Genomic DNA, 24,495 nt, shown 5'->3' on the forward strand with positions numbered 1-24,495 from the left:
GCCATCTTTCACTTTTATTGCTTGTGCTTCTGATTCCCCATCCAAGAAATCATTGTGAAATCCAGCGTCATGAAGATTTCCCCCTATGTATTCTCAGGGAAGTTGTATAGTTTCGGGTCTTACGCTTAAATCTTTAATCTATTTTGAGTTCATTTTTGTGTTTAAATTTCAAGCCGGGCATGGTTGCTCATGCCTGTAATCCCAGCACTTTGGGAGGCCGAGGTGGGTGGATCACTTGAGGGTCTCAAACTCCTGGTCAAAATGGCAAGACCCTGTCTCCACTAAAAATATGAAAATTAGCCAGGCAGGGTGGCGCACGCCTGTAATTCCAGCTACTCAGGAGGCTGAGGCACAAGAATCACTTGAACCTGGGAGGTTGGAGATTGCAGCAAGGTGAGATCATGCCACTGCACTCTAGCCTGGGCCACAGAACAAGACTGCATCTCAAAAAAAAAAAAAAAAAAAAAAAATTCAGTTTTATTATTTTGCATGTGGATAGCCAGTTTCCCCAACATCATTTGTTGAAGAGACTATCCTTTCCCCATTGTGTATTCTGGGTTCTCTTTTTGAAGATCAGTTGACCATATGTGCATGTGTGTGTGGGTTTATTTCCAGGCTATCTATTCTGTTCTATCTGTCTACACGTCTGTTTTTATTCCAGTATCACACTGCTTGAATTACTGTAGCTTTGTAATATATTAATATTTTGAAATCAGGAAGTACGATGTCTCCAGCTTTGTTCTTCTTTCTCAAAATTGGCTTGGCTATTGGGGGTCTCCTGTGGTTCCATGTGAATTTTAGGATTGTTTTTTCTATTTCTGTTTTTAAAAAATGCTATTGTGTTAGCCAGGTGTGGTAGCATGTGCATGTAGTCCCAGCTACTGGGGAGGCTGAGGTGAGAGGATTGCTTGAGCCCAGGAGTTTGAAGCTGCAGTGAGCTGGGACGGCACCACTGTGCTCCAGCCTGGGTGACAGAGCAAGATCTTGTCTCTGTAAATTTAAAATAAATAAATAAAATCTGTATGTAAAAAAAAAGTCATTGTGATTTTGATAGGAATTGTATTGACTCTATAGATTGCTTTGGGTTGTATGGACATCTCAACAATATTGTGTTCTAATCCATGAACACAAAATGTCTTTTCATTCACGTATGTATTCTTTAATTTGTTTCATTAATGTTTTGCCATTTTCAGTGGACAAGTCTTCTACCCCCTTGGTTTAGTTTATTCCTAAGTATTTTATTCTTCCTGATGTTATTGTAAATGAGAGAGTTTTCTGGATTACCTTTCACATAGTTCATTGCTGATGCATAGAAATTCAATTGATTTTGTATATTGATCTTGTATCCTGCAACCTTGCTGAACTTATTAGTTCTAATAGCTGTTTAGTGGATTTCTTAGGGCTTTCTATATACAAGTTCATGTCATCTGCAAATACAAATGGGTTTACTTCTTCCTTTTATCTGGATGACTTATGATTTTTTTCTTCCCTGATTCCTCTAGTTAGAACCTTCAGTACAATGCTGCATAGAAGCAGTGAAAGTAGACATCCTTCTCTTGTTCCTAGTCTTGGAATGAAAGCAGTCAGTCACCATTAAGTATGACATTTGCTGTGGCTTTTATATAAATATCCTTTACCAGGTTGAGGAAGTTCCCTTCTTTTTCCAGCGTGTTGAGCGTTCTTATTATTAAAGCATATTGGATGTCGTCAAATGGTTTCCTGAATTTATTGAAAAATAAATGTCTTCTCAGGGGAAAACAGAATTTTAATCAGTGTGTCCTAGTAAGTGCAATAATTGTGGCATGGACAGGTTTGTATCCTGTGCCTTGGGTTGCTCCAGAAACACAGCCATTGGGTTTTCTCTACTTGGGGCCAGCCAGCTATGGCCCTAAACCTTCTGGAGCGTAAGACAAGTAGCCACCAAAAAAATCACACTCTGACTTTAAATTTGGCATCAGCACTCAGCCACATTATAATCATACCAGCCAGGTTTTTAATTAAGGCCTCAGGCTCCAAATAATTTGGGTGACACATTGATAACAAAATGAGAAAGAGTTATTGCCAAATGACATTTGATTGATGGGCTTGGACCTGTAAAGAGGATTATCTTGAGACCCCTAACAATATAGGTGACCAAGTTGCTAAATCTTTATGAGCCTCAATATTATGACCTATTAAATACGTAGAATAATATTTAGCTCATAAGGATGCTATGACAATGAAATGAAATGGTGCAAATAAAGAGACAGTTACTTGGTCCAGGAAAAGCTTTGATAAGTTGTCTTTAATAATTAACTATGAATAAGCCTTCCCACATAGTATTCCAATGATCCACTTAAAATGTCTCTCTTAATAACAAGGGCAAGGCATGATTTGTTTTTGTACATAATTTTGTGAATAAATAAAAGAACAATCCCAGCTAGTAAAGAAAGGAAAGGGAAGGGAGAGGAGGGGTAGGGAGGAGCACTTCTGAGCTCAGTGAATAACTAGGCTAAAGCTCTGTACAATGACTTTTCTATTTCACTAAATGCCTTCTGGTTATGTTCTCAGAAGCCACCACCTCTCTCCTTTCCACAGGACCCCGAGAGAATCTTAATCATCACAGATTGACAACTTCATAAACTTAGCACGTTGACAAAAATCAGCTGTCAATGACACAGAAGAGGCCTGTTTGTCCCCCTCGCACCCCCTTCTCATTCTTCAACCAGCAAACCACCTCTCCAAATAGAGGCCAATCTAGGCCAGGCAAGGGAGAAATATCAGCTACTTGTTGGGGAGCTGTGCTCTCTGGGAACTCAGAGAATTAACAGCAGGGTACCTGAAGGGTAGGTAGTCTACCACCTAGGGAGAGCAGAACAGGGAGGACAGTCAGCTTTTAAAACTCTGCTCTTAACAAAAAAAGAAAGGAAAAGAAAACAATTGGCTTTATTATGAACTTCATAAGGACAAGAACCAGGTTTTGCAATCACTCAAGGTATCTAATACAGTGGCCCTTTAGTCTAATTTACCATTTTTTTTTCTTTTATAGTGAGTCTTTTTGTGTCGTGTTTAAGAAATCTTTGCCTACTCTGAGGTCATGAAGGTGGTCTCCTATGTTTTCTTCAAAAGCTTTATTGCTTTACCTTTCACGTTTAGATGGATTTAAAAATCCACCTGGATTTTTTTTTTTTTTTTTTTTTTGGTATGGTGTGAGGTAATTTTTCACATGAATATATAATTGATCCAGTACACTTATTGAAATGACTGGTTGGGCACACTGGCTCATGCCTGTAATACCAGCATTTTGGGAGGCCAAGGCGGGAGGATTGCTTGAGGCCAGGAATTCGAGACTAGCCTGGCCAACATAGCAAAACCCCATCTCTATATATTAAAATTATATTTTTTAGAAACCAGATACTTAACACCAATGGTACAGTTTATTTAGAAAAGGCAGGAAACGTGCTTGATTCTTTCCTTTCATTAACTAGTTTTAGAAATAGAGTTGGTTTGCCCACATTCTCCAATACTGATTACATGAATGTAGGTATTATTATGAATTCATGTATTTAAATATAATCAATGTGTTTCCATCGATTGCAGTTATTACCCTTATTGATGTTCAAAATGTCCCATGTTTAGGAGCCTCTTCTTGCTGACTCTGCCTCATTTTGACATGACCCTACCATTTGCTTTTTATGGCTTCCTTGCTCTCTAGTATGTTTGCAGCAATAAATAATGGACAAATAGAAAGTCTTTGGTCAGATAACAATCCCTCAAGGTTGACTGATGACTCTGTAGAGTTCAGTGTGAGCAGCCACTTGTGCAACAGCTATGTTCAGGGGCAGGGAGACCCAGACCCAAGAGTAACTCCCCCACCCAGAATGGGACCACCCCGGGGGTGATATTAAAAGGCCAAGCGACCAGGCACGGTGGCTCATGCCTGTAATCCTAATATGTTGGGAGGCCACGATGGGCAGATCACTTGAGGTCAGGGGTTCAAGACTGGCCTAGACAACATGGCAAAACCCTGTCTGTACTAAAAATACAAAAATTAGCTGGGTGTGGTGGCAGTGCCTGTAATCCCAACTACTCGTGAGGTTGAAGCACCACTTGAATCCAGGAGGCGGAGGTTGCAGTGAGCCAAGGTAGTGCCACTGCACTCCAGCCTTGGCAACAGAGTGAAGCTCTGTCTCAAAAAAAAAAAAAAAAAAGAGGAAAAGGAAAGGCCAAGCCTTCAGATCAGGAAGAAAAGGGGGTGCCAGTGGGAGCAGACACTGAAATAATAACGGTAATAATAATATTTATGAAAACTCACTGTGTGCCAGAAGCTAGTCTAAGCTCTTTGAAAGTATTAACTTATTTAATCCTCATAATGATCACGGGAGTGAGTATAATCCCCATATAGTATAAATGGCATTATCTCCTGTTTTACAGACAAGGAGACTGAAGCACAGAAAGGTTAAATAACTTGCCCAAGGCCACACAGCCACTAAGGGATGGAGTCAGGAATCGAATTCAGGCACTGCCCCAGCCCGAATGGAAAAGAAGACAAGCCATTCCTCCTTCATGGATTTGGTAAGGATGGCTGTGGAGGAGGTTCTAGCACCTGATGGGAACCTGGACGATGTCATGAAATAGCCAGCATTCCAGTGTGAATTTCAGTTCGAGCTGGCCTGGGTGTGTTCAGTGTAAGGTTAGCCACAGTTACCATTTCATTCCCCTCCCCTTCATTCCCAAGAACTCCCTTCCCTCTCTGTGCCTCCAGCCTCAATGTCCGGCCCTGCCTCTGCTTCACTGGAACATTTCTCTGCTTCTTCCCTGGCATCCCTGAGAAATTCACTTCTCAGCCAAGGTGGTAATATTACAAATAAAAGTTTAAAATAGTGCAAATACAACTTTCTGTTGGATGATTACTAGATGCTAGGAGTGGACACATGCTTTGCAAATTTTCTCAATTACCCTCAGTTTATAGAGGGGGAAGCTGAGTGGTTAAGGGTTTTGTTCCAGACCACAAAGCTAGTGAATGCTGGGCTAGGATCCTCTGCAGATAAGGATGTCTCACTTCTAAGCCCTGCCTGTGCCTCACTCCTGAACCACTACTGCCCTCTGCGGGGCCCTTGACAGCACTGCCTCACTAGGCTGGGTACCACATCTTACCTAGGCGTCTACAGCAGTGGCCCCAGGCGTTTCTATTACAGGAGGGAAGGGGTGGCCAGGAAGGAAGTAGGAAAGGTATTCCTTGTTCTCAGAGCTCCTGCAGAGTTCCTCAAATTGCACCAGTCAAAAACATACATATTAATATTCTTTGCTATGACGGACATTATTGGGATAATTGGTTAAATCTGAATAAGGTTATGTAACAGTAAAGGGACATAATGTCTACGATTTACAAATAATTCAGGAAAAAAAAGTGTGTGTGTGGAGTGAGAACATAAACAAAGGTGGCAAAATGTTAACATTTGGAAAATTTGGGTGAAGGATGTAGGAAATTCTTTATACTATTCTTACAACTTTTCTGTAAGTCTAAAACTATTCAAAATCCAAAGTTAAATAATTACAACTTCAGGAAGTCACAAACCCCAGCTCCCCAGACTCAGGAGGTTCTCTAGTAACCCACAGATTATCAGAGGGCTCCCTCCTGGCCCCGCTTCCTGATGAACACCATGGTAGACAGGGCATTTAGGGGCCCATGAGACTATGGCGGGGAAGCAGCTCACTCTTGGGCAGTGGCTACGGGGGTCTTCAGTGCCCACAGGATCCCACGCATGCCCCCTCCAACACACGCACTGGTGCACAACTACAGGAAGTGACTGCGGACCCCCAAAAAGGATAAGCTTGTGGGTGTCTAGAACTGGTCAGCATAGTGAAAGGAGTGGGAGGCATTTCTCGTGAGAAAGAGTGAAAAGAACAAGATGGAAAACTTGGGAAGAGAAGGCTGGGCAGCAAGGGGAAAGCCGGGAGGCACTTAAGAATCATCGTAGACACGTGTCATGCAAAAGAGGAATGAGATTCAGCCTGTGAGGTGTAAGAAGACAGAAGGAGGCCGGGTGCGGTGGGTCAGGCCCGTAATCCCAGCACTATAGGAGACCGCGGCAGGCAGATCAGCTGAGGTCAGGGGTTTAAGACCAGCCTAGCCAACATGGCGAAACCTCATCTCTACTAAATTAGCTGGGTATGGTGGTGGGCACCTGTAATCCCAGCTACTCAGGAGGCTGAGGCAGGAGAATTGCTTGAACCCGGAAGGTGGAGGGTGCAGTGAGCTGAGATTGTGCCACTGTACTCCAGCCTGGGTAAAAAAGCAAGACTCTGTCTTAAAAAAAAAAATAAAAGAAGAAGACAGAAGGAGTTCTGGGCAGAGGCACTGGGAGGCACACGCCATTCTGCACCATGGCTCGTGGTGTAGAATAAAAGCATTGGATAGAACAGAAGCACTACCCCAGAAGGGTCACCTCAGGACATCCTGAGGCTCACCCTGGGATGCTCCAGCAGAGGGTGCTGCTGACCAGTTGCGGCTGGTTTCTGAGAGGGGCTGGACTCACTGGAGGAAGTTTCAACCACTGTTTCTTAACCTCAGCTACACTTTGGAATCACTCCGGGGAACTGTTTTGTAAACACTCATGCCTGCGTCCCACGCCCAGAGATTCTTATCTAATTGGTCTGAGGTACCGCCCGGGCATTGGTAGATTTTTAGGTTCCTCAGGCGATTCTAACGTTGAGCCAAGTTTGAGAATCAAAGGCTTAAAAGGCTCTACCTCTACGACTCTTGAAATCTACAAGAAATAGAGACCATGTGGGCAAGATCAGAAAGCCCATCTTTGCTGCAGGAATAACTTCAGTTGCGTCAGTCAAACCCAGATCAGAGTTTACCCTGAACCTAGACTCCGTCTGATGGATGTGCTTTTTACCCTAAAAATGTACTGAAGTTTGTTAAAATTGAGAAGTGATATTAACGTAAATAACACAATGGTGTTTCTTTCATTTGAGAACTCCCTAAGTTTTGGTTGACTTGGGAACTGGCAATGTCTTTTGGTAAATATTGGATGGTGTGTAAGTTAGTATGCCATGGCCAGGCCATGAGTCCATCTCTGGGGCTCCCCAGCCCGACTGCCTGGCCTCTGAATAATCAAACAGAGAAGTTACTCTTGCTTTGTTCCCCTTCCTCTCCTTTCCCCAGGAGACCAAAAGGTAAAGCTGCCCTTTCTTCTCAAGGAAAGGGCACCCAGGCCTCTAGAATTCCGGCCCCAGGGGAAAATTAATAGCTGCTTCTGCTGTCAGGTGGGAGTGGGGCCACCTGAAAGCAACGCTACCCAGGCCTTTCCCCAGGCCTGAAGGCTGGATTGTCTTATTGAAGGGAAGCGAGTAGCCCTAGCTAAAAAGTAGATCCTCAAGTCCAAAACAATGGAGGGGCTCATCTCCAGACCTTAGCTCCTCTCTGTCGGTGACTTTATCCAGGCTTCTGGCTCCTGGTGTAGACTAACGCCCACACCCTGATCACTCTCAAATTTCTATTTCCATCTCAGACTCCTCCCCGGGACTGGATATCCCTGTGTGGGTATCTCACAGGCATCTCAAACCGAACGTGTCCAAACCCAAACTCCTGACTGTCCATCTGCATCCACCTCCCACCTGCACCTGTCCTCCCACAGCCGTCCACAGTTCAGAAATGGCAGCGCCATCCTTCTGGCTGCCCAAGCCAACTTCACAGCCATCCTTGACTCCTCTTCTTCCCTCTCCTCCATACCTAATCCTTCTGCAGATTCTGACAATCTGACCATTTCTCACCACTGCCCCACTCCCATGTCCCCCGCTGAGCCACCAGTGTGTCTGGATCGCTGCTGTTGCCTCCTCTCTGATCACCCTGCTTTCGCCCTTGGCCCGCTGTAGTCTGTTCTCAACATAGCAGCCCTTTGCAAACACACACCACTTTGACACTCCCAGGCTCTGAAGAGTCACTCCTAGGTTCTGAACTCCCCAACAGCTTCTCATCTTGCTCAGAGTAAAAGCCAATGGCCTTGGCCCTGTGTCATTACTCAGGATCCCTGAGACCCCTGTGTTTCCTGCCAGTGCTCCTCCCTACTCCCCTGCTCCATCTACCCTGCAGTTCCTCCACAACACAGGTGTCTTTGCACTTCCCCAGATACCTGAACAGCCCCCTCCCCCAGAGCCTCGAGGTGTGTCCATTTGCCCAAACACCACCTCTGCAGTGAGGCCTTCCCTGTTCACCCTATTTAAAATGGCAATCTCTCCCTACCAGCATTCCCTCTTCCCTCCTCCTGGCTACAATTTTCTCCATCTAACAAGCTTTCTCGGGTTTGTGGTTCTTCCCTAAAATTAGCTCCATGAAACAAGGACTTTTTGTTGCAGTGTCTGGACAGGGCCTACCCCAGAGCAGGCACTCCACAAGTGCTGGCTGAACGCACAATCAGCCGTGGCTCACGCCTGTAATCCCAGCACTTTGGGAGGCCAAGGCGGGTGGATCACCTGAGGTCAGGAGTTCGAGACCAGCATGGCCAATATGGCAAAATCGTCTCTACTAAAAATACAAAAAAATTAGCAGGGTGTGGTGGCACGTGCCTGTAATCCCAGCTACTTGGGAGGCTGAGGCAGGAGAATCGCTTGAACCTGGCAGGCAAAGGTTGCAGCAAGCTGAGATCCCACCACTGCACTCCAGCCTGGGCAACAGAGGGAGACTCTGTCTCAAAAAAAAAAAAAAAGAAAAAAGAAAAAAAGAAAAGAAAAAAAAGAAAGAAGAGAGAAAAGAGAAGAGAAAAAAGAGATCATCAAGGCCAGTGTGTGGGGGCTCCGGATATGGAAGGATGCCAGATGCAGGCAACTGCACAGGTGCTCTGTGCCACTGGCCTAGGGCCTCCTATGGACTTCACAGGCCTGGACAACAGAACCTTCAGCAGATGGAGTTGAGCCCAGGGACCCTCACCACTTCAGCACCATGTGAGCCCTCGGCTCCTAGTGCAACAAAAGGGAGCAAGGCAGCCAGGGAAACTGCTCATGTTGGTTTTCCCAACAGTCTTGGAAACTGGTGGCTTGGAGTCAGATTTTGTGGGGTTTAGGAAAGTAAGTGAATGCAGCAGGGTTTTTTGCATCTTGAATGTGGGTGAGCAATTCGCTGTGGAAGTTCCGATGGTAGTAGGTTTCCTGTGGGTGAAATGGCAGAGGCCACTGTCCAAAAGGTAATTAATCTAGAGGTCCCACTGGCCTCAGACATTTGCCCTGGTAAGGTTGGTCTGCTGGCTCCCAGGAGTTCAGATCCTCCTGTCCTGGGGCAGGAGACACACACACAGTGAGGAGACAACACAAGGCCTCCCCAAGGAAGTGCTGTTGACAGTGAGAACTGCAAGGAAAAGAGGAGTTAGACAGGCTGAGGAAGAGCTGGGGAAAGGAAAAAAACTGGGCAGAGGAAACAGCACATGCCAGCGCCCGGGATAGGCGCACACCTGGAATAAGGCAGGACAAGCAGCAGCTGTGGCTGTGAGGGCCCGAACGCGTGGGTCAGGCACTGGCCAGCTCACAGATGGCCCCAGAAGCCTCGTTACCAAGTCTGAACTTTAACCTCAGGCCCCAAAGGGTTCCAAGCAGAGAGCTCATCCCAGCTATCATGTAAGAAATGGATTAGCAGAGGTGGCCAGGCTGTAGGGAGAGGGCTAGAGGCAGCCTTAGAAATCCTGGCAGGAGGCAGGGCTTGGCCCAGAAGGCTGGCGGTAAGGATGAGTCCAAGGATGTTTGGAAGGCAGAACGGGCAGGCTTGGGTGACTGATGAGATCACCCCAGTTACTGGCTTGTGTGACAGAACACATGGGAAGTTAGAGAACACAGGACTCAGGACATGGGTAGGAAAAGGCCATAGGTTTGGGTTTTATCATGCAAAGTCCGTGTGAGAGGCCTCACAGGCAGCTGGAAATGCAGGTCCACTTGGGCTAGAGACACAGACTTGGGAAGTGTGGTGATCAGGGCCCTGGGAGGGGGTGGGAACCCCCAGAGGGGAGAGTTCAGTGTGCGAGAGCCTCAGGCAGAATGCCACCACCCAAGGGATGGCCCAGAAAAGGGACACGCAGAAAGAAGACCGAGGAGGAGCAACCAAGGGCAGGAGGAAAGCCAGGGGGGCAAATTGCAAAGGCCAAGCACAGAGGGAGTCTCTAGAAGCAAGGAGTGGTCAGTAGCATCCTGGAAAGTAATGCTGGCGTCACATAAGTGACCAAACGTCCACATCCTTGGCCTTCCGCCACCCCACCATCAAAAACCACACATGATCTAGAATTTAATATGTTTATTTGTGTAGTAGGAACATTCAGATATATAAATAAGGTAAATGCTTTCCAATGTACAGTATATCATGTTCTTACATTACATGGAAAAAGAACCTACATGTATTGTTCAACACGGATCACGAGTGCACAGAGATCAGCTGCATTTAGTGAAACGCCAAGTTGGAGAAACGGCACAGCAGTAGCGCACAGGCACACACCTATCTGGGGAGGCCGTGGGGACTGTGACGTGGACTCTACAAACCGAGAGCTGCTTCAAGGTCGCCCGTGTCTGAGTGCGGGAAAAGTGAATATTAACACCCAGGCTATCAGGGTGAGACAACTGAATTCCGTCATGTCCATCCACTTTACAAAGGCGCGGGGGACACCATGGAGAAACTGACCAGAAATGCTCTGCCCTGTCACAGAGGAGACAGGGCCAGGGCAGACACAGGGCTGACCGCTGGGAGGCACAGACACTGGCAGTGATGGGGCCCATAGGATGCCTGGCACTCCCAGCACAGACAGCTTCTCAAAGCAGGTGGGGAGGCCCTTTCTGTGCCTGGAAACTTTTTAGTTAAACAAATCCTCAGAGTGGAATTAAGAAGGATGTCCACAGCTGTGCACAACTCAACCAGAAAAAAAACAAAAACCAAGGTTCCTAAGATCCTTCAACAGAGGCACTTCCCATCTGATCTTATCCTTCTGTTTTAGAAGGTATTAAATATCAATAAAAATTAAAACTTGTTATCAGTATCAACTCTAGAAGATAACCCATGGCTTCAAATCTCCCTGGATGGGTTCTCTGAGCCCAGATTTCTGGTCCCCAACTCCCATGACATCCAGGGCCAGTGAGCGTTCAGCTGGCCTCTGTTAGAGTCTGCCCTCCGCTGTGAGACTCCTGGCCCCTCCCTGGCCCTGGTATTCCTCCTGCTGCTGCCCCTAGAAGTCCTCCAGCTGGATAACAATAAACCAAACCGCTGTCTCCTAGTCCCTGACTTGTTCTCCTGACTCCTAGTCCTTTGGTTTCATCGACTGCTGATGTCTGTTCAACTCTTCCCCTTTGTAATCAGCCCCTAGCACCCAGCGAGCATGATGTAAGACAGAAAAACGGTTTACTGAAGGCCAGAGCCCTGTGCATGGAGGATTTAAAAGAAACGCACCCAAAGGACACTCATAAAAACATGTATGCACATTCTGCCTGCTAGTAAACATTCTTAACCTCTTTTCTACTCTGGTGTTCCTTTAAGAAAAGCCAGCATAAGCAGTGCAAGAACCTAACGCAGGTGGAAAAAAAGGCACCCAAACAGCAAGGACAGAGGTGGCTATGTGGATGATTATTGGCAAACAGTTTCACTACAGACAGAATCACCAGGTGGCTAACCCTTCTGAGTGCTTTATGCAGGGAAGGTCCTCTGGGGGGCTGCAAAGGGCTAAGCCCTGCCCAATGCCCAGGAGACCACTGCAAGGATATTCTCTGCTTGATTTCCAGAGGGCCCTTACCCCCACGAGTGGAGGCTTTCTATGGATACAAGGCCGCCTGGGTCCACTCAACCACACAGTGAGGAAGGAAGCACCAGGCCAGGCAAACACAAACCCAGAAGGGCAAGAGGCCTCTGAGGCAAGCCTGGGATTGGCCCATCACAGCAGCTGCTTCCTAGAAACCCCCACAACCATCTTCTCCTGGTTCATGGCATCATCATGACTTCACTGAAACAGAGGGACCATTATTTCCACACTTTTAATAGCAATGTGCTATTGGGTCCCACAAATACCCAGGAAATAATCCACAGTCAAACCAGTAGTTCAGCGTTATTATTCAACTGACCTAAGAATTCCATGGATCCCGTTAGCCAACACCATTCCTTCAAAGTGAGGCAGCCTCCCCTCACACACACACGTGCCCCAACTCCCCATCCCCATTCAGAAAACTAAGTTCAAGAAACTCTTTTCATTAAGTCCTGTGCCTGTTCTCCCATCATTCATGAGTCACCCATTTGAGTCTTTGCTAACCTAGAATCTGGCAGAAACACCACACATCATGTGTCCTCAATGGGTCACCCACTTCTACCCTGTTACTACTTTTAAGAAGGAAACATGAAGCTCCAAACTGGCTGCATCATAAGGATGTGGGCAGAACTTCTAGGCTTTTAGTCTACATAATCCCCTACAAAGCAGGTTTCTGTTGTCCCCATTCTTCTCTTCTTGGCCCCTGATGACATCCACCCATACAGGGAACTGCTGCAGGTTCCTGAGCTATGTGCACAGAGGACAGCCCTTGGCCAGAGCGGGAAGTGGGGTCCAGAGCGAGTCACAGACAGGCCCTCCCTGCCCAGAGTGGAGGCACCACGAGGCAGGAGGAGATCGTCTCCTTCCCACAAGCAGTCTAGACTGTGGGCAGAGGAGATGAGCTGGATTCTCAGGCCAGCCATTCCCACTAAGAATAGAACTTCTGCACACCCTCATGTCCTCCTGCCTCGTTAGGCTGGCCTCCTAAATGGTGTGTGAAGCACCAAGATGCTGTAGGGGATGTTCAGGTTGGCCTGCTTCTCTCGGAGGGACCCAGACTGTGTGCAGGATGGTGGCAGTGTGGTGGCTGAGAATCCCATCTCTGGCATTGCACCAACGGAGGTCAAACTACCAGCTGAGCTCAACAAAAGTAACTATCATTTATTGAGCGCTTACTATGTGCCAGGCATGGTACTACATGCTTACATGCATTACCTCATTATATCCTCACAACCACACTGCGAAGAAGATACTATTATCAGACCCAACTGGCTTCAACGTGGAAGCTTAGAGCAGCCTAGTAACCTGCCCACACCTAGGGTGATTTGATCCCAAAGTCGGTCTTAACCGCTGCTCTCGGCCTCAGTCATACTGCCTCAGTTTCCTCATCTATAAAATGGAGATAATAATACCTAATCAAAGGTTGTTTTCTGGATTAAAAAGGATAACGTATGTAAACCCTTAGCACTATGCCTGGCACATATTAAGCACTATACTATTGTAATCCGTATTAATAAACACACTGATATCTCGTTGGCTCAACAATAAAAAGAAGGCGCCTCAGTAGGTAGGCGTTTGATGGGAAAAGGAAGGGGAGGGTTGGGGAGGAGACAGGGTCTTTAAACAGCCAAAGAATTTGAAACCCACTGGACATAAAACCCTAGACTTCACATATTCTGCCCCTCTATTCTCATAAATCATCCACATGACCTCAAAACTCCAACACTTCAGCATCCAAAGGATACCTCCTAAACTGCACTCAAAGTGTGTTGGGAAACATGGTCCCCATACAAACAGGTGACAGCCTTAATCAAGAGACAGCTCCAGGTGAGAACGGCTTCCATCCACCTGAGAGGCCAGGTAAGGCCACTGCTGGTCAACCTGAAAGGTAGGGGCACATTCAGATGGCAACAGCAGCCAGGACTTTTCTGAGAATAGGGCCCACCTTCTGCAGGGATGGGGATAAGGAGAGCCCAAGCCCAAGAGAAGGTGGGCCAGGCAGAGCCCTGAGATAAGAATCCTTCATCACTACTTGGTTTAAACCCTAGTACCCCATGCAGGTTATGGCACAAGGCCCCCACCGAACAAGAGAAAATGAGTCAGGAAGTGAGAGCTGTTCATCTCTTTAAAAACTGGAAGCTGGGCAACTGTGTGGAGGGTAATAAAGGGAAAAGGAAGTTTGTTTTGACCAAGTCAGGGAAGAATATGAGGCTCTGCCCAAGTATTAGCCACCACCTTCAGGAGCCCAGTGTTTGTTCCACCTGCTCTTTGGAGCCCAGTGTTCCAAAGCACAAGTGAGAGTCCATCTGCAGCTTACTGTCTTGCAGTGTGTCCACAAAAGTCACCTGGACATCCTCCCCACCCTGACCTCAGAAGAACAGAAACCTGGGTTCAAGTGAAATTGTCCTCCCGACTCCACCCCTTTCTTAGCACATAATCACTGTGCAAGAAAGGTGGGCCCAGATATGTTACTCTGGAAGACGAAAGACAATAGTGCCTAAGATATTACTAAAACAGGGAAAGGCTTCAGCAGTGACATACCACATTCAGTAAAGTGATGAAAATCTACTGCCTTGGACATGCATCTAGGGCTGGCTTTGTAACTAACAAGACCCCTGCTTCACAGTTTTCTGAGCAAGGACGCTCTGTCCCAAGTCATTGATACCCTCCCACTACCCAACTCTGTCGACAGCGGAGATGAACCTGAGCTTTGGGAAACATGGTCCCCATACAAACAGGTGACAAGGGCTGAGCCAAGGGCTCACTGACAGTGTGAAGATCTCAACTCAAAGATCCATTCGAATAAGGCTCCAGTCGACTCAGCAACTAGCTCAGACCCAAATCACAAGGTCTGTGTAGTCTCCCTTAAAACATATTTTTGGGATTTTCTTGCATAAAATAGGTCAAGTTACAGGATAAAAACCCAGTGGAAAAAAATTCTATAAAAATGGTTTCGAAGTCCACCTGTGTAAAGTCAAAAGTTACATCCTCCCCAATGAAAGAGATTAGTTTCAAGGGATGTGAAACTAGTTCTCATACATTATAGGGCTGTACAATACTAAGAGTAATTACATTTTAAATGCAAAATACTGTAGCTATTAAAATGCCCAGAATATGAAACAAGTTGCCTAAGAGGGTTTAACTTTCAGGAGTAAAACATAAATGGAACCTTTCTGAATACTAAAAGCAGCTAAAAGGGCAACATGCACACACACAAAAGGCAAAGACTTGGCACCCTGTGAGCAGTCATGAGCAGAGCTCCCAGGGGCTGGGGGTGCCCATCAGCCCTGGTTTCTATGACCCCCTTGTTCCACCAGGCAGGAGCCAACAGCAATTTAAGCTCCCACCTGGCTCAGGCCAGGCCTCCTGAGCTAGAGGGAAAGAAACTGCAATACCTTGGTGTACTCACACCACACTCACAAAAGCAAGAAGGGCTGGGGGACCCTCCAGGTGTCCTGTGGGTAAAGTACAGGATAGAGAGAGCCCTGACTCCACCACGCTACGCTGGGGAAGCTCCCTGCCTGGTAAGGTGCTCCTGACTCTCACCCAAGGTAAGAAGGCTGTTGTGAGAATGTAGGGATAGAAGTTGGAAAGCAAAGCAAAAGTCTCTGAATCAGGATTATGCAGTATTTATGAATAAAACAAATGAGAAGCATAAAACCACACATGGAAGTGATAAACAGGGAATTCACGACAAGGAAGGGCACACAGTTGCAGTCACATTTTATTTTTGACCAAAAAAAAAAAAAAAATGGGTCTAAAGCAAGTGATGCCATTCATTAAGATCTGAATGTATATACGTAAAAATGGTTTCTTGCATCTTGTCTGTGAATAGGAGAAAGAGAAACATTGTGCTATATGGACACAAGACAGCGGTGCTCTCCCAGCTACCTGACAAAAATTCTTCATCTCCAGAAAGCATGCAGGGGAAATCAGAAAATAAAACACAGGCTGACCCTCTGGCCTGCCTGCTAGCAGCTCTAGTGAGCACTCAGCTTTGGCTTCCTAGGACCCCCCTTCCCCACCCCACCCGCCACCAAGTGAACATGAGCCTTGCCCAGTATGCTCGGCTCCCTGATCCCAAAGGCAGCCCTGTTCAAAAGCAGGTCTCTGCAGCTGGGCCCCAGCTGAGACTCCCTCCTCTCGAGGAGCCCACCATATGCCCACAATGGGACAAAAGAGACAAATGAGGAGCCCTTTTGGTATCTAGTTTGGTGATCAAGGTTCCTTCTTCAATCTGAAAACTACAGTTTCATTATCGATCACCTTTACTGTTTGGGTGTGCTGCTGAGATACCTACTCACCTTGAGGATAAGCATGTAAGGGCCTGAAAACACTTCCTGTTTGGGGGGTGCCCAGGACCTCACTCAACGAGCCTCTACTGGCATGAACTTGCTCAGCCAGAATCACAGAAGAGTGGAATTGGGAGTAGCTCTGAAAAAGGGGCCCTTGAGAGTGATGCATCCTGCCCGGGGTCACACAGCCAGTACTGAAATGAAACCCCTTGTAATAATACGTTTTGTTTTAAGGGGCCTTGGAGCTGAATAAGAAAAGCCATGAGGCTGAAATGGAAATAAAAGTTCAGCAGAAAGAAGCTGCTTCAGCCCTGCACACATGTGGGAAGTCACTCAAGGATGTGTGAGCCGGCCGGGCGCGGTGGCTCAAGCCTGTAATCCCAGCACTTTGGGAGGCCGAGGCGGGCGGATCACGAGGTCAGGAGATCGAGACCATCCTGGCTAACACAATGAAACTCCGTCTCCACTAAAAATACAAAAAAATTAGCCGGGCGTGGTGGCGGCGCCTGTAGTCCCAGCTACTCGGGAGGCTGAGGCAGGAGAATGGCGGGAACCCGGGAGGCGGAGCTTGCAGTGAGCCGAGATCGCGCCACTGCACTCCAGCCTGGGCGACAGAGCGAGACTCCGCCTCAAAAAAAAAAAAAGGATGTGTGAGCTGAAACATCCCGAGGACTCCATCCTCTGCTGGACGCTCTAGAGACCTGGGCTGACTGTGCACTTTCAGGGAGGCAGTGAGGCTAATTTACAAACAAAAACACCACAAACCAGCATTAGACGACGGTGCTGAAGCAAATCATTACACCCTCGTTGGCAATGAAAACATCCATGGCACCGAATAATTTAATATATTTGGGCACCAAGTTCTCTCTCCAGCACTCCATTGCTTATTGGCCTGACAAAGAACTAATCTGTCCTCCCAAAGTCAAACTCACCCCTGAAATTAGGGAGGGGAAAAAAATCACAGTTTAAGCAAACAACAACAACAAAAGGTCCCCCAGTACAATATAAACTACATTTAAACTGGTCACATTATATAAAAAGTGTGCATTTAATCTTCAAAATAGTCAAGCCTCTAATCAGGTTAGGTTTTCCATAGTTTTAAGCAGGACTTTGTGGTTTTAGTGAAGAAGTCATGGTACAATTGAAATCACTGTAAGAAATAAGTAACTTTTAAAACAAACACAGACACACACACTCCTCTTAAGAGTAATATATACAAAACACAGCAGCTACATGGGTGTTCAGGCAAAGGGTGCATGAACGACAAGCCCTCTGCTCCCTGCCTGATGAGAAAGTCCCCAGAAAGGATTCAGCAGCAGAAAGTCTACAGCACATACGTGGATGGCATCGTCCCTGAAAACACACAGTTAGGTGGACTGACCTACAGGAGACACTGGAGCCTAGACATGTGGGAAAGGGCTCAGTTACAGTACATTCTACTGCATACACTTGAAATATTACAGTGTGTTTTTTCTCCAGACTACTATAAATAATTTTTCGTGCTTTCTGAAAAAAATAAAAACTGAAATTTTATTTCAGTCTGTGATGAAGGTGAACCCATCTTATAAAGCAGAGCTTATTTACATTCTGCAGGATTTTGGTGTGGATGGACAGAAGGCTTATCTGGTTAGTAAGCCTCCATTCCTCCAACCTACAGAAGGCAACTCTCCTGCAGCTCTAAGCAGGGATTTCTAGAAAAGACTAGGTGTACAAAACATCCAAGCTGTGCCTCCCCCCACAGGTGGGGAAGTCCCCTGATTTGGTTGGACACAGATGAATGTCTGTGTTTGACTGAGCCCAGAAACAGTTCAATTGATAGGAGCTGGAACCACCAAGAAAACACTCCTGACCTGGGCAACACTGTCTTCCAGATAAACACTTTTGTTTTAAAAAATCCAAATGGTTTTACAACCCATGACTTCTTTCCAACTCAAAGCTGTAGTTTACTCACAACGCAAATTCTAAACACATAGACTGCTGTATGTACAGATTTGTTGAACCCACAAATAAAAAATATCCTACAAAAAAAAAAAAAAGACAGTGAGTTGAAGCCTCATCATTGTCTAAGTCACACCAGCTGGGCTTGCCTTGGAGACCTGCCCCTGCTCAGTTCCGCTCCTGTTCTTTTGGCCCTGGGTGGCCCCTACTCGTCCTCTGTGGCGGATGTCAGCATCCCCTTGTCGATCAGATGAGACCGCAGCGTGTTGAAGATATGGAGCTGCTGATCTGGCCGTAAGGTCAGGAACTGCTGAATCAGTTTGCTTGGGTTAGGGCCTCTGGAACAGAATGTGAAGAAACAGCACTGAGCTGGGCCCCGGAAGCTTCCAGGGCCTGATTATCCGAGTGACTGCTCTGATCTCTGGATCAGAGAGTTATCTATTAACAGATGGCAGGAGAAGGCCTCAGAAAATCCGTAAGCAGCAACAACTGAAAATTGTATTATTTGGGATGCTTTTCACTGGAACTGAGATGCTGCTAAAATTCTAGAATTGCACCATACTTAAAAATCCACCAACTTGGTTCAGATATAAAGGTACTATACCTGATAAAACTGGCGATGTATACATTGACAAAGGTGGCCATCAGATACTGGCAGTCAAAGCGATCCATGATACCTCCATGGCCAGGAATGGTATTGGCAAAGTCCTGTTAGAGGCAGGGGAAAGACGGGTGAACTTGGGCTCAGCCACTGATCAATCCCAACCTAATGGTCCCACCCCAATGTCTGGCTTCTGTCCTGAGTAGCTGAGGGCAATAGAAGGTGAGAAGTATTAAATCTACTGGTGAGGCTATATTAGGACACAATTTTATTGCATTACAAAATGTTCTTATTTCATTTACTTAATAAAGACAGGAGTCTTGCTATGTTGCTCAGGCTAGTTTCGAACTCCTAGCCTCAAGTGATCCTCCCGGCTTGGCCTCTTAAAATGCTGGGGTTACAGACATGAGCCACTGCCTGGCCCAAAATGTTCTTTTGAAGAAAGCTATTATTAACAAATAAACTGAAAAACAACGATTGCATTTTCCTGAGAATAAAGTATTGTTATTAATTAACTCACCTAAATTCAGTGCATGGGTCAAGATCACACATTAAATGCCAGGGTGTATAGCCCAGTGTTTTGGAGGGAGCAGGGAAGGGGGAGAAAGGCAGAAGATGGGTGAGGAGGGAGTGAGATGAGAGGAACACAAGAGGGTTTTCCTACTTTGATTTTAAAGGCTCGTTTGAATCCACTTGCAAAGAATCCTCCAAAGGGGCCAATGAGCGAGGCAAAGGTGGAGAGGGCGATGCTGTGAATCTGGAAGGGGTACATCCGGACCGTTTTCTGAAAAGAGTAAATGAAGTAAAAGTTAAGGTGCGTACGTGCCCAGTGTTACGGTCTGAGTTGTCAACTCATGTTGAAATTTGACCCCCATTGTAGCCTCACTGGGAGGTGATGCCTAGTGGGAGGTGTTTGGGTCTCAGAGGCAAATCTCTCATAAATGGCTTGGTGCCTTTCTCCTGGTAGTGGGTTCTCTCTGTCAAAAGACGAGATGAGCACTGGCAAATGGGTTGTTATGAAGTGATGAAGCCCCTGGTTTTCCTCTTTGCATGTGTCTGCTTCCACCTTTGACCTTCTCCGCCATGTTACAATGCAGCACAAAAAGCCCTCACCAGAGGCCAGGCAGCAGCCAAAGCCACACTTCTCGCACTTCCCAGCCTGCAGAAACAAGCTAAGTAAACCTCTTTTCTTTACAAATTACCCAGCCCCAAGTGTTCTATCAACACTACATTGTTATAATATACCTATAATATATATAATGTGTAAATATATAATAATGCTATAACAACAGACAGACCAAGACATCCAACCTCATAACTCTTTATGAAACTAATTGCATATATGTAGGTTTTTAAATCAATAAAAGGAGTGAATTTTTCCCGTTTTTGTAAATTTCTAATATCGAAGTTAATGGAAAACATTAAAACATTCTGCATTCAATCTGCTGCAACATGCTGTTTTAGTGGAAGTATATAAAGAAAATCCAGCCTTACACAGATACATAGTTGAAAAGAGTATTTTAGTCGTAGTCTCAGATGGTTTTGGGTATTCTCTGACACTACACCAGAGCTTGACAAGCAGTCATTTCTTGAATATTAGGTGTGATATGGAATCCAGAATTCTATCAATGTACTTTGTTCTCTCTTACATTAAAATCCATTGGTCTATCTTATACTTGAATGTATCTTTTACCCATGTATGACTATATAGCACCGTGTATCAGCCATTTTGAAAATAATGGTTCACTGAGTTATGTAAATCTTCCAAATGTAGACACATTTCATTATACAGTGTCAAATATGTTTGTTTTTCTCATGTGATCAACACACACACACATACACACACACACACACATTAAGAATCATCACAGACCTCATCAGAAAAGGCTTTAAGTATTAGGAAGTTGTCAAGTTCACACTGGCAGGTTAAGTTTTCCAAAATTCTAATGTTCATTTGAAAGCCAAATTTTATCCTTGGTAACAATTACTGTCAGTCATTTTTCTTTTTTTCTTTTTTTTATTTTTCTTGAGACAGTCTCACTCTGTTGCCCAGTCTGGAGTGCAGTGGTGCGATCTCGGCTCACTGCATCCTCCGCCTCCTGGGTTCAAGCAACTCAACCTCCCGAGTAGCTGGAACTACAGGCACACGCCACCACGCCCAGCTAATTTTTTGCATTTTTAGTAGAGACAGGGTTTCGCCATGTTACCCAGGCTGGTCTGGAACTCCTGACCTCAAGAGATCCACCTGCCTCAGCCTTCTAAAGTGCTGGGATTTCAGGTGTGAGCCACCATGCCTAGCTCAGTCATTTTCTTTAAAGTGATAGGCTCACTTCATTTCTTTTCAAGAAAAATGCCTGCCAAATACCCAAGTCTGAAAAATTATAATTTGTTGGTTCTTTCCAAGTAAAATTTACTTTCTTTTCTAGAAAAAAGCAGCTAATTCAGTTCACAAGTCAAACAACTGCACACCTGCTTTCCCTTTAGGCAAGCAGAAATGTTTTACATACTTTCCATTTCAGTAGAGTATTAAAAAGGTGTGTATACAAAGGTCAAGATTTAACAAAATTAGTAACTTTACTATTTCATAGACATTCATTAGAAGAACTGGCCTGTTGTACTGTGAGTGTGTGGCATTAGGAACCCACTGCCTTAACTCACGTGAAGGCATCAGCAGTTTTAACCACTGTTGCTTTTGCGCCGTATCACAGCAAATGTCAACACAATGAAAAAGGCAAATAATGTCACAGTCTAATTATAAAAGAGTTGTGACCTCACAGAACCCCCACACTACCCCTGCAACTAAAAGGATCCCACAGCCTTCCAGGGATCCACAGAGCACACTTTGAGAACCACTGGTCTAAACGATCTGACGTTGGGGGAAACATCTTCTGCCCATACCCTGACCTGGCGTGAGCAATTCTCCCTCATCCTGGGGCTTACAGCTTTGGGAAGGAGGAAGCTAGCTTTTTTTGGAAGGCAGGTGGTGCAGGGGGATTTCTCTTTGTAGCCACTGTCCACAGAGGCCGCTGACCCCCTGTGAGTGGCACATACCCAGCCAATGACTGACTGGATCACCCCAGGAATGTTGTACTCCTGCAGGCGAAACAGGTCCGAGGGCTCACAGTCCACAGTGAAGCTGTTGGTGTCGTTGTTGTACTCCACAGGGCAGACGAAGCATCTGTACCCGGACATCACATAGGACAGCTGAGAAGGAATAACAGAGAGACTGGCAAGGAGGTAAGTTCCAGCCATCCAGCCTAGACACGGGCACCTGGTTTGGCCATGTTCCTCAGGGTGCCCAGTACCCTGCTAACTGCAAGCTATGTGCTCAGTGGTTCATGTTTTACCATTCATATTTTACCTCAATTTAAAAAAAAAGAGGCTCATGACCCATCAAGGTTACACATAGGCACCCAAACACCCAGGCCCCGAAAGAATCTGGGAAAACCTGAAGGGACTGGGTCAAAAAACTATAGGAAGACTCTCCCCATTTGGGGAGCTAGGACCACTTTCCTCGGAATCTCTGAACTCAGTGATAACTGGACAGAGGCCGTGGGGAAGGGGCACAGTGAGAGTCAGACCTCAGGAGGAACAAGGCTGGAAAGCAACAAAGCTGGGCAGGGAGCATGAGGGGCAGTCAGACAGCGCTGAAGGAGGAGGACTGGCCCAGGGGTCAGAAGCACCCACCTCTGGGCAAGGCACATGTAGGAGAAAAGCTGTGTATCTCATCTTCCCTTGGGTGCCCTCACCCTGACCTTGGAACATCAAATGCTTGACAAGAAGGCTACCTGCTGATGTCACCGTGCCTGGGCGTGAGAGGGCACAGAAGGTGCTCTCCAACTGCTAGCACCCTGCCTGAAAGCTGGTGGATGGCTGGCATGGCCAGTGGCCCTCTTCAGGGCAAGGTTGCCATTCAGCAGGACAGAGTCCTGGTCTCCAAAGACACTCTCTAGCTCTGGACAGGCCTTGAAAGGTGGTGTGAGACCTCTGTCCACCCAATCCCTCACACAGCTAGAAGCCACCACCTACCAGAAGGCCAAACACCACAGTAGCAAAGAAGCCCCCAATGAAGCCTTCCCAGGTCTTCTTCGGGGACAGCTGTGGACAGAGAGCAAGTTCTTAGCAAAGGATGTTTTGGTAACTACAGTTTTGGGAACAATAAGTACTTGTTAAGAACCTTTCTTTCATAAAACCCCATTCTCTTAACCATATCACCTTCCAAAGCTCCCCCAAATATGGTTTCCTTGTTCCCTACCTTATACCCTCCCTTTGGTTCCCTTTCTGTTTCAGTCATTCGAATAGTTTTATATTAGAAAACTATATACTAATTAAATGACTACACTCAAATCCAGATCGAAGTCCCAAAAAATGTGTCCCAAAAAGAAGATTATATAAATCTGTAAAAATATTTTCCTTTCTTCTTTTTTCAAGACATGATCTTGCCCTGTCAGTCAGGCTGGAGTGTAGTGGCACTATCACAGCTCCCTGAAGCCTCAACCTCCTGGGCTCAAGAGATCCTCCCATCTCAACCTCCCAAGGAGCTGGGACTACAGGTGCATGCCACCACCATGCCCAACTAATTTTTAAATATTTTAGTAAAGACACGGCCTATGTTCCCCAGGCTGGTTTTGAACAACCTGGCCTCAAGCAATCCTCCTACTTCAGCATCCCAAAGTGCCAGGATTACAGGCATGAGCCACCATGCCCAGCCTATTTTCTTTATTATCTTTTTTTTTTTTTTTTAATCAGTTGTCAGTGTTTTCCTTTGGCCTTTCTCCAGGATGACATGAAGACATGGTCACAATACAACACAGGAAGATTTCTTCTGTCTGCCAGGCTGATCTACTCACATTGAGAGCACCACCCTCCCGCTCACAGTGGTATTTCACATTAGGGTAATCCATTTACCTTGATAAGTGGGGTCCGACCAAAGAAAAAGCCAAACATATACGCCATGATGTCATTACAGATCACACAAGATATGGGGACAATGAACCTAAAAATGAACCAAAGTAAGGATCAACTCAACCAAGGTGACAGTGCCTCAAGAGTACACAAAACAGTGCCATTCTTAAATTCCAGTACCAAAATCACCCATAAAATTCTGATAACCCACTAAGGAGTAAGTTAAAAACATAAAAATACCAAAAAAGTCATACCTAGCACCTGACACAAAGTACACATTCAAGTGTTTACTGAATGACTACTGAATAAGTGGAGATTGCAAACTAAAAGGTCATCTGTCCTTATGATAAAGAAATATACATAAACAATGATAGAAATTTAATTTTAAAAGGAACAAAAAGTTTTCCTTCTTTCCCCCATCCCTATCTCCATTCCCAAAAATAACCACTTCTAATCGTTTCTCATTTTTATTTTCCTAGTGGTTACCTCCCCGATTCTAAATAATATGCTTTAATGTCTAATTACTGACTTTTTTTGCTGTTTATTACTAGCTCTAGTAGGCCCTACCTTTCCCTAGGACTGTATTGAGCATGAAACCCCAACACGCACAGCTAGATTTCCTCTCTGCCCACTCCCTGCTGTTCCAGTCATCCTCACTATGAAAGAGGTGGTTTCCACACTTGCACTCTCTCTCTCCTCACTCTTCCATGCTGACACTTTTTAAAAAGTTCTTTGATTACTGTTTTTTGTTTTGTTTTGTTTTTTTGAGACAGAGTTTCTCTCTGTTGCCCAGGCTGGAGTGCAGTGGCACAATCTCGGCTCACTGCAACCTCCACCCCCAGGTTAAGTGATTCTCCTGCCTCAGCCTCCCGAATAGCTGGGATTACAGGCGCCTGCCACCATGCCCAGATAATTTTTTGTATTTTTAGTAGAGACGGGGGTTTCACTATGTTGGCCAGGCTGGTCTTCAACTCCTGACCTCATGAAATTTAATTGTAAAAGGAACAAA

The 24,495-nt window shown here is 45.8% G+C and overlaps 1 protein-coding gene across 1 annotated transcript in view; it reads right to left on the reverse strand.

The window, feature by feature from the left end:
* Window positions 1–15,458: 15,458 nt before the first annotated feature.
* CDS2 (CDP-diacylglycerol synthase 2) overlaps window positions 15,459–24,495 on the reverse strand; it is a 64,908-nt gene continuing 55,871 nt past the window's right edge. The window contains exons 8-13 of the mRNA XM_015149457.3: window positions 23,490–23,577; window positions 22,611–22,679; window positions 21,633–21,785; window positions 19,246–19,365; window positions 18,585–18,688; window positions 15,459–18,318 (exon numbers count right to left, since the gene is read on the reverse strand). Of these exons, the coding sequence (XP_015004943.1) occupies window positions 18,186–18,318; window positions 18,585–18,688; window positions 19,246–19,365; window positions 21,633–21,785; window positions 22,611–22,679; window positions 23,490–23,577 (667 nt within the window). The 3' untranslated portion in view covers window positions 15,459–18,185. The remainder of the gene's footprint in view (window positions 18,319–18,584; window positions 18,689–19,245; window positions 19,366–21,632; window positions 21,786–22,610; window positions 22,680–23,489; window positions 23,578–24,495) is intronic.

This window comes from Macaca mulatta, chromosome 10 (genome assembly GCF_049350105.2).
Source record: "Macaca mulatta isolate MMU2019108-1 chromosome 10, T2T-MMU8v2.0, whole genome shotgun sequence".
Classification (NCBI taxonomy): Eukaryota; Metazoa; Chordata; class Mammalia; order Primates; family Cercopithecidae; genus Macaca; species Macaca mulatta.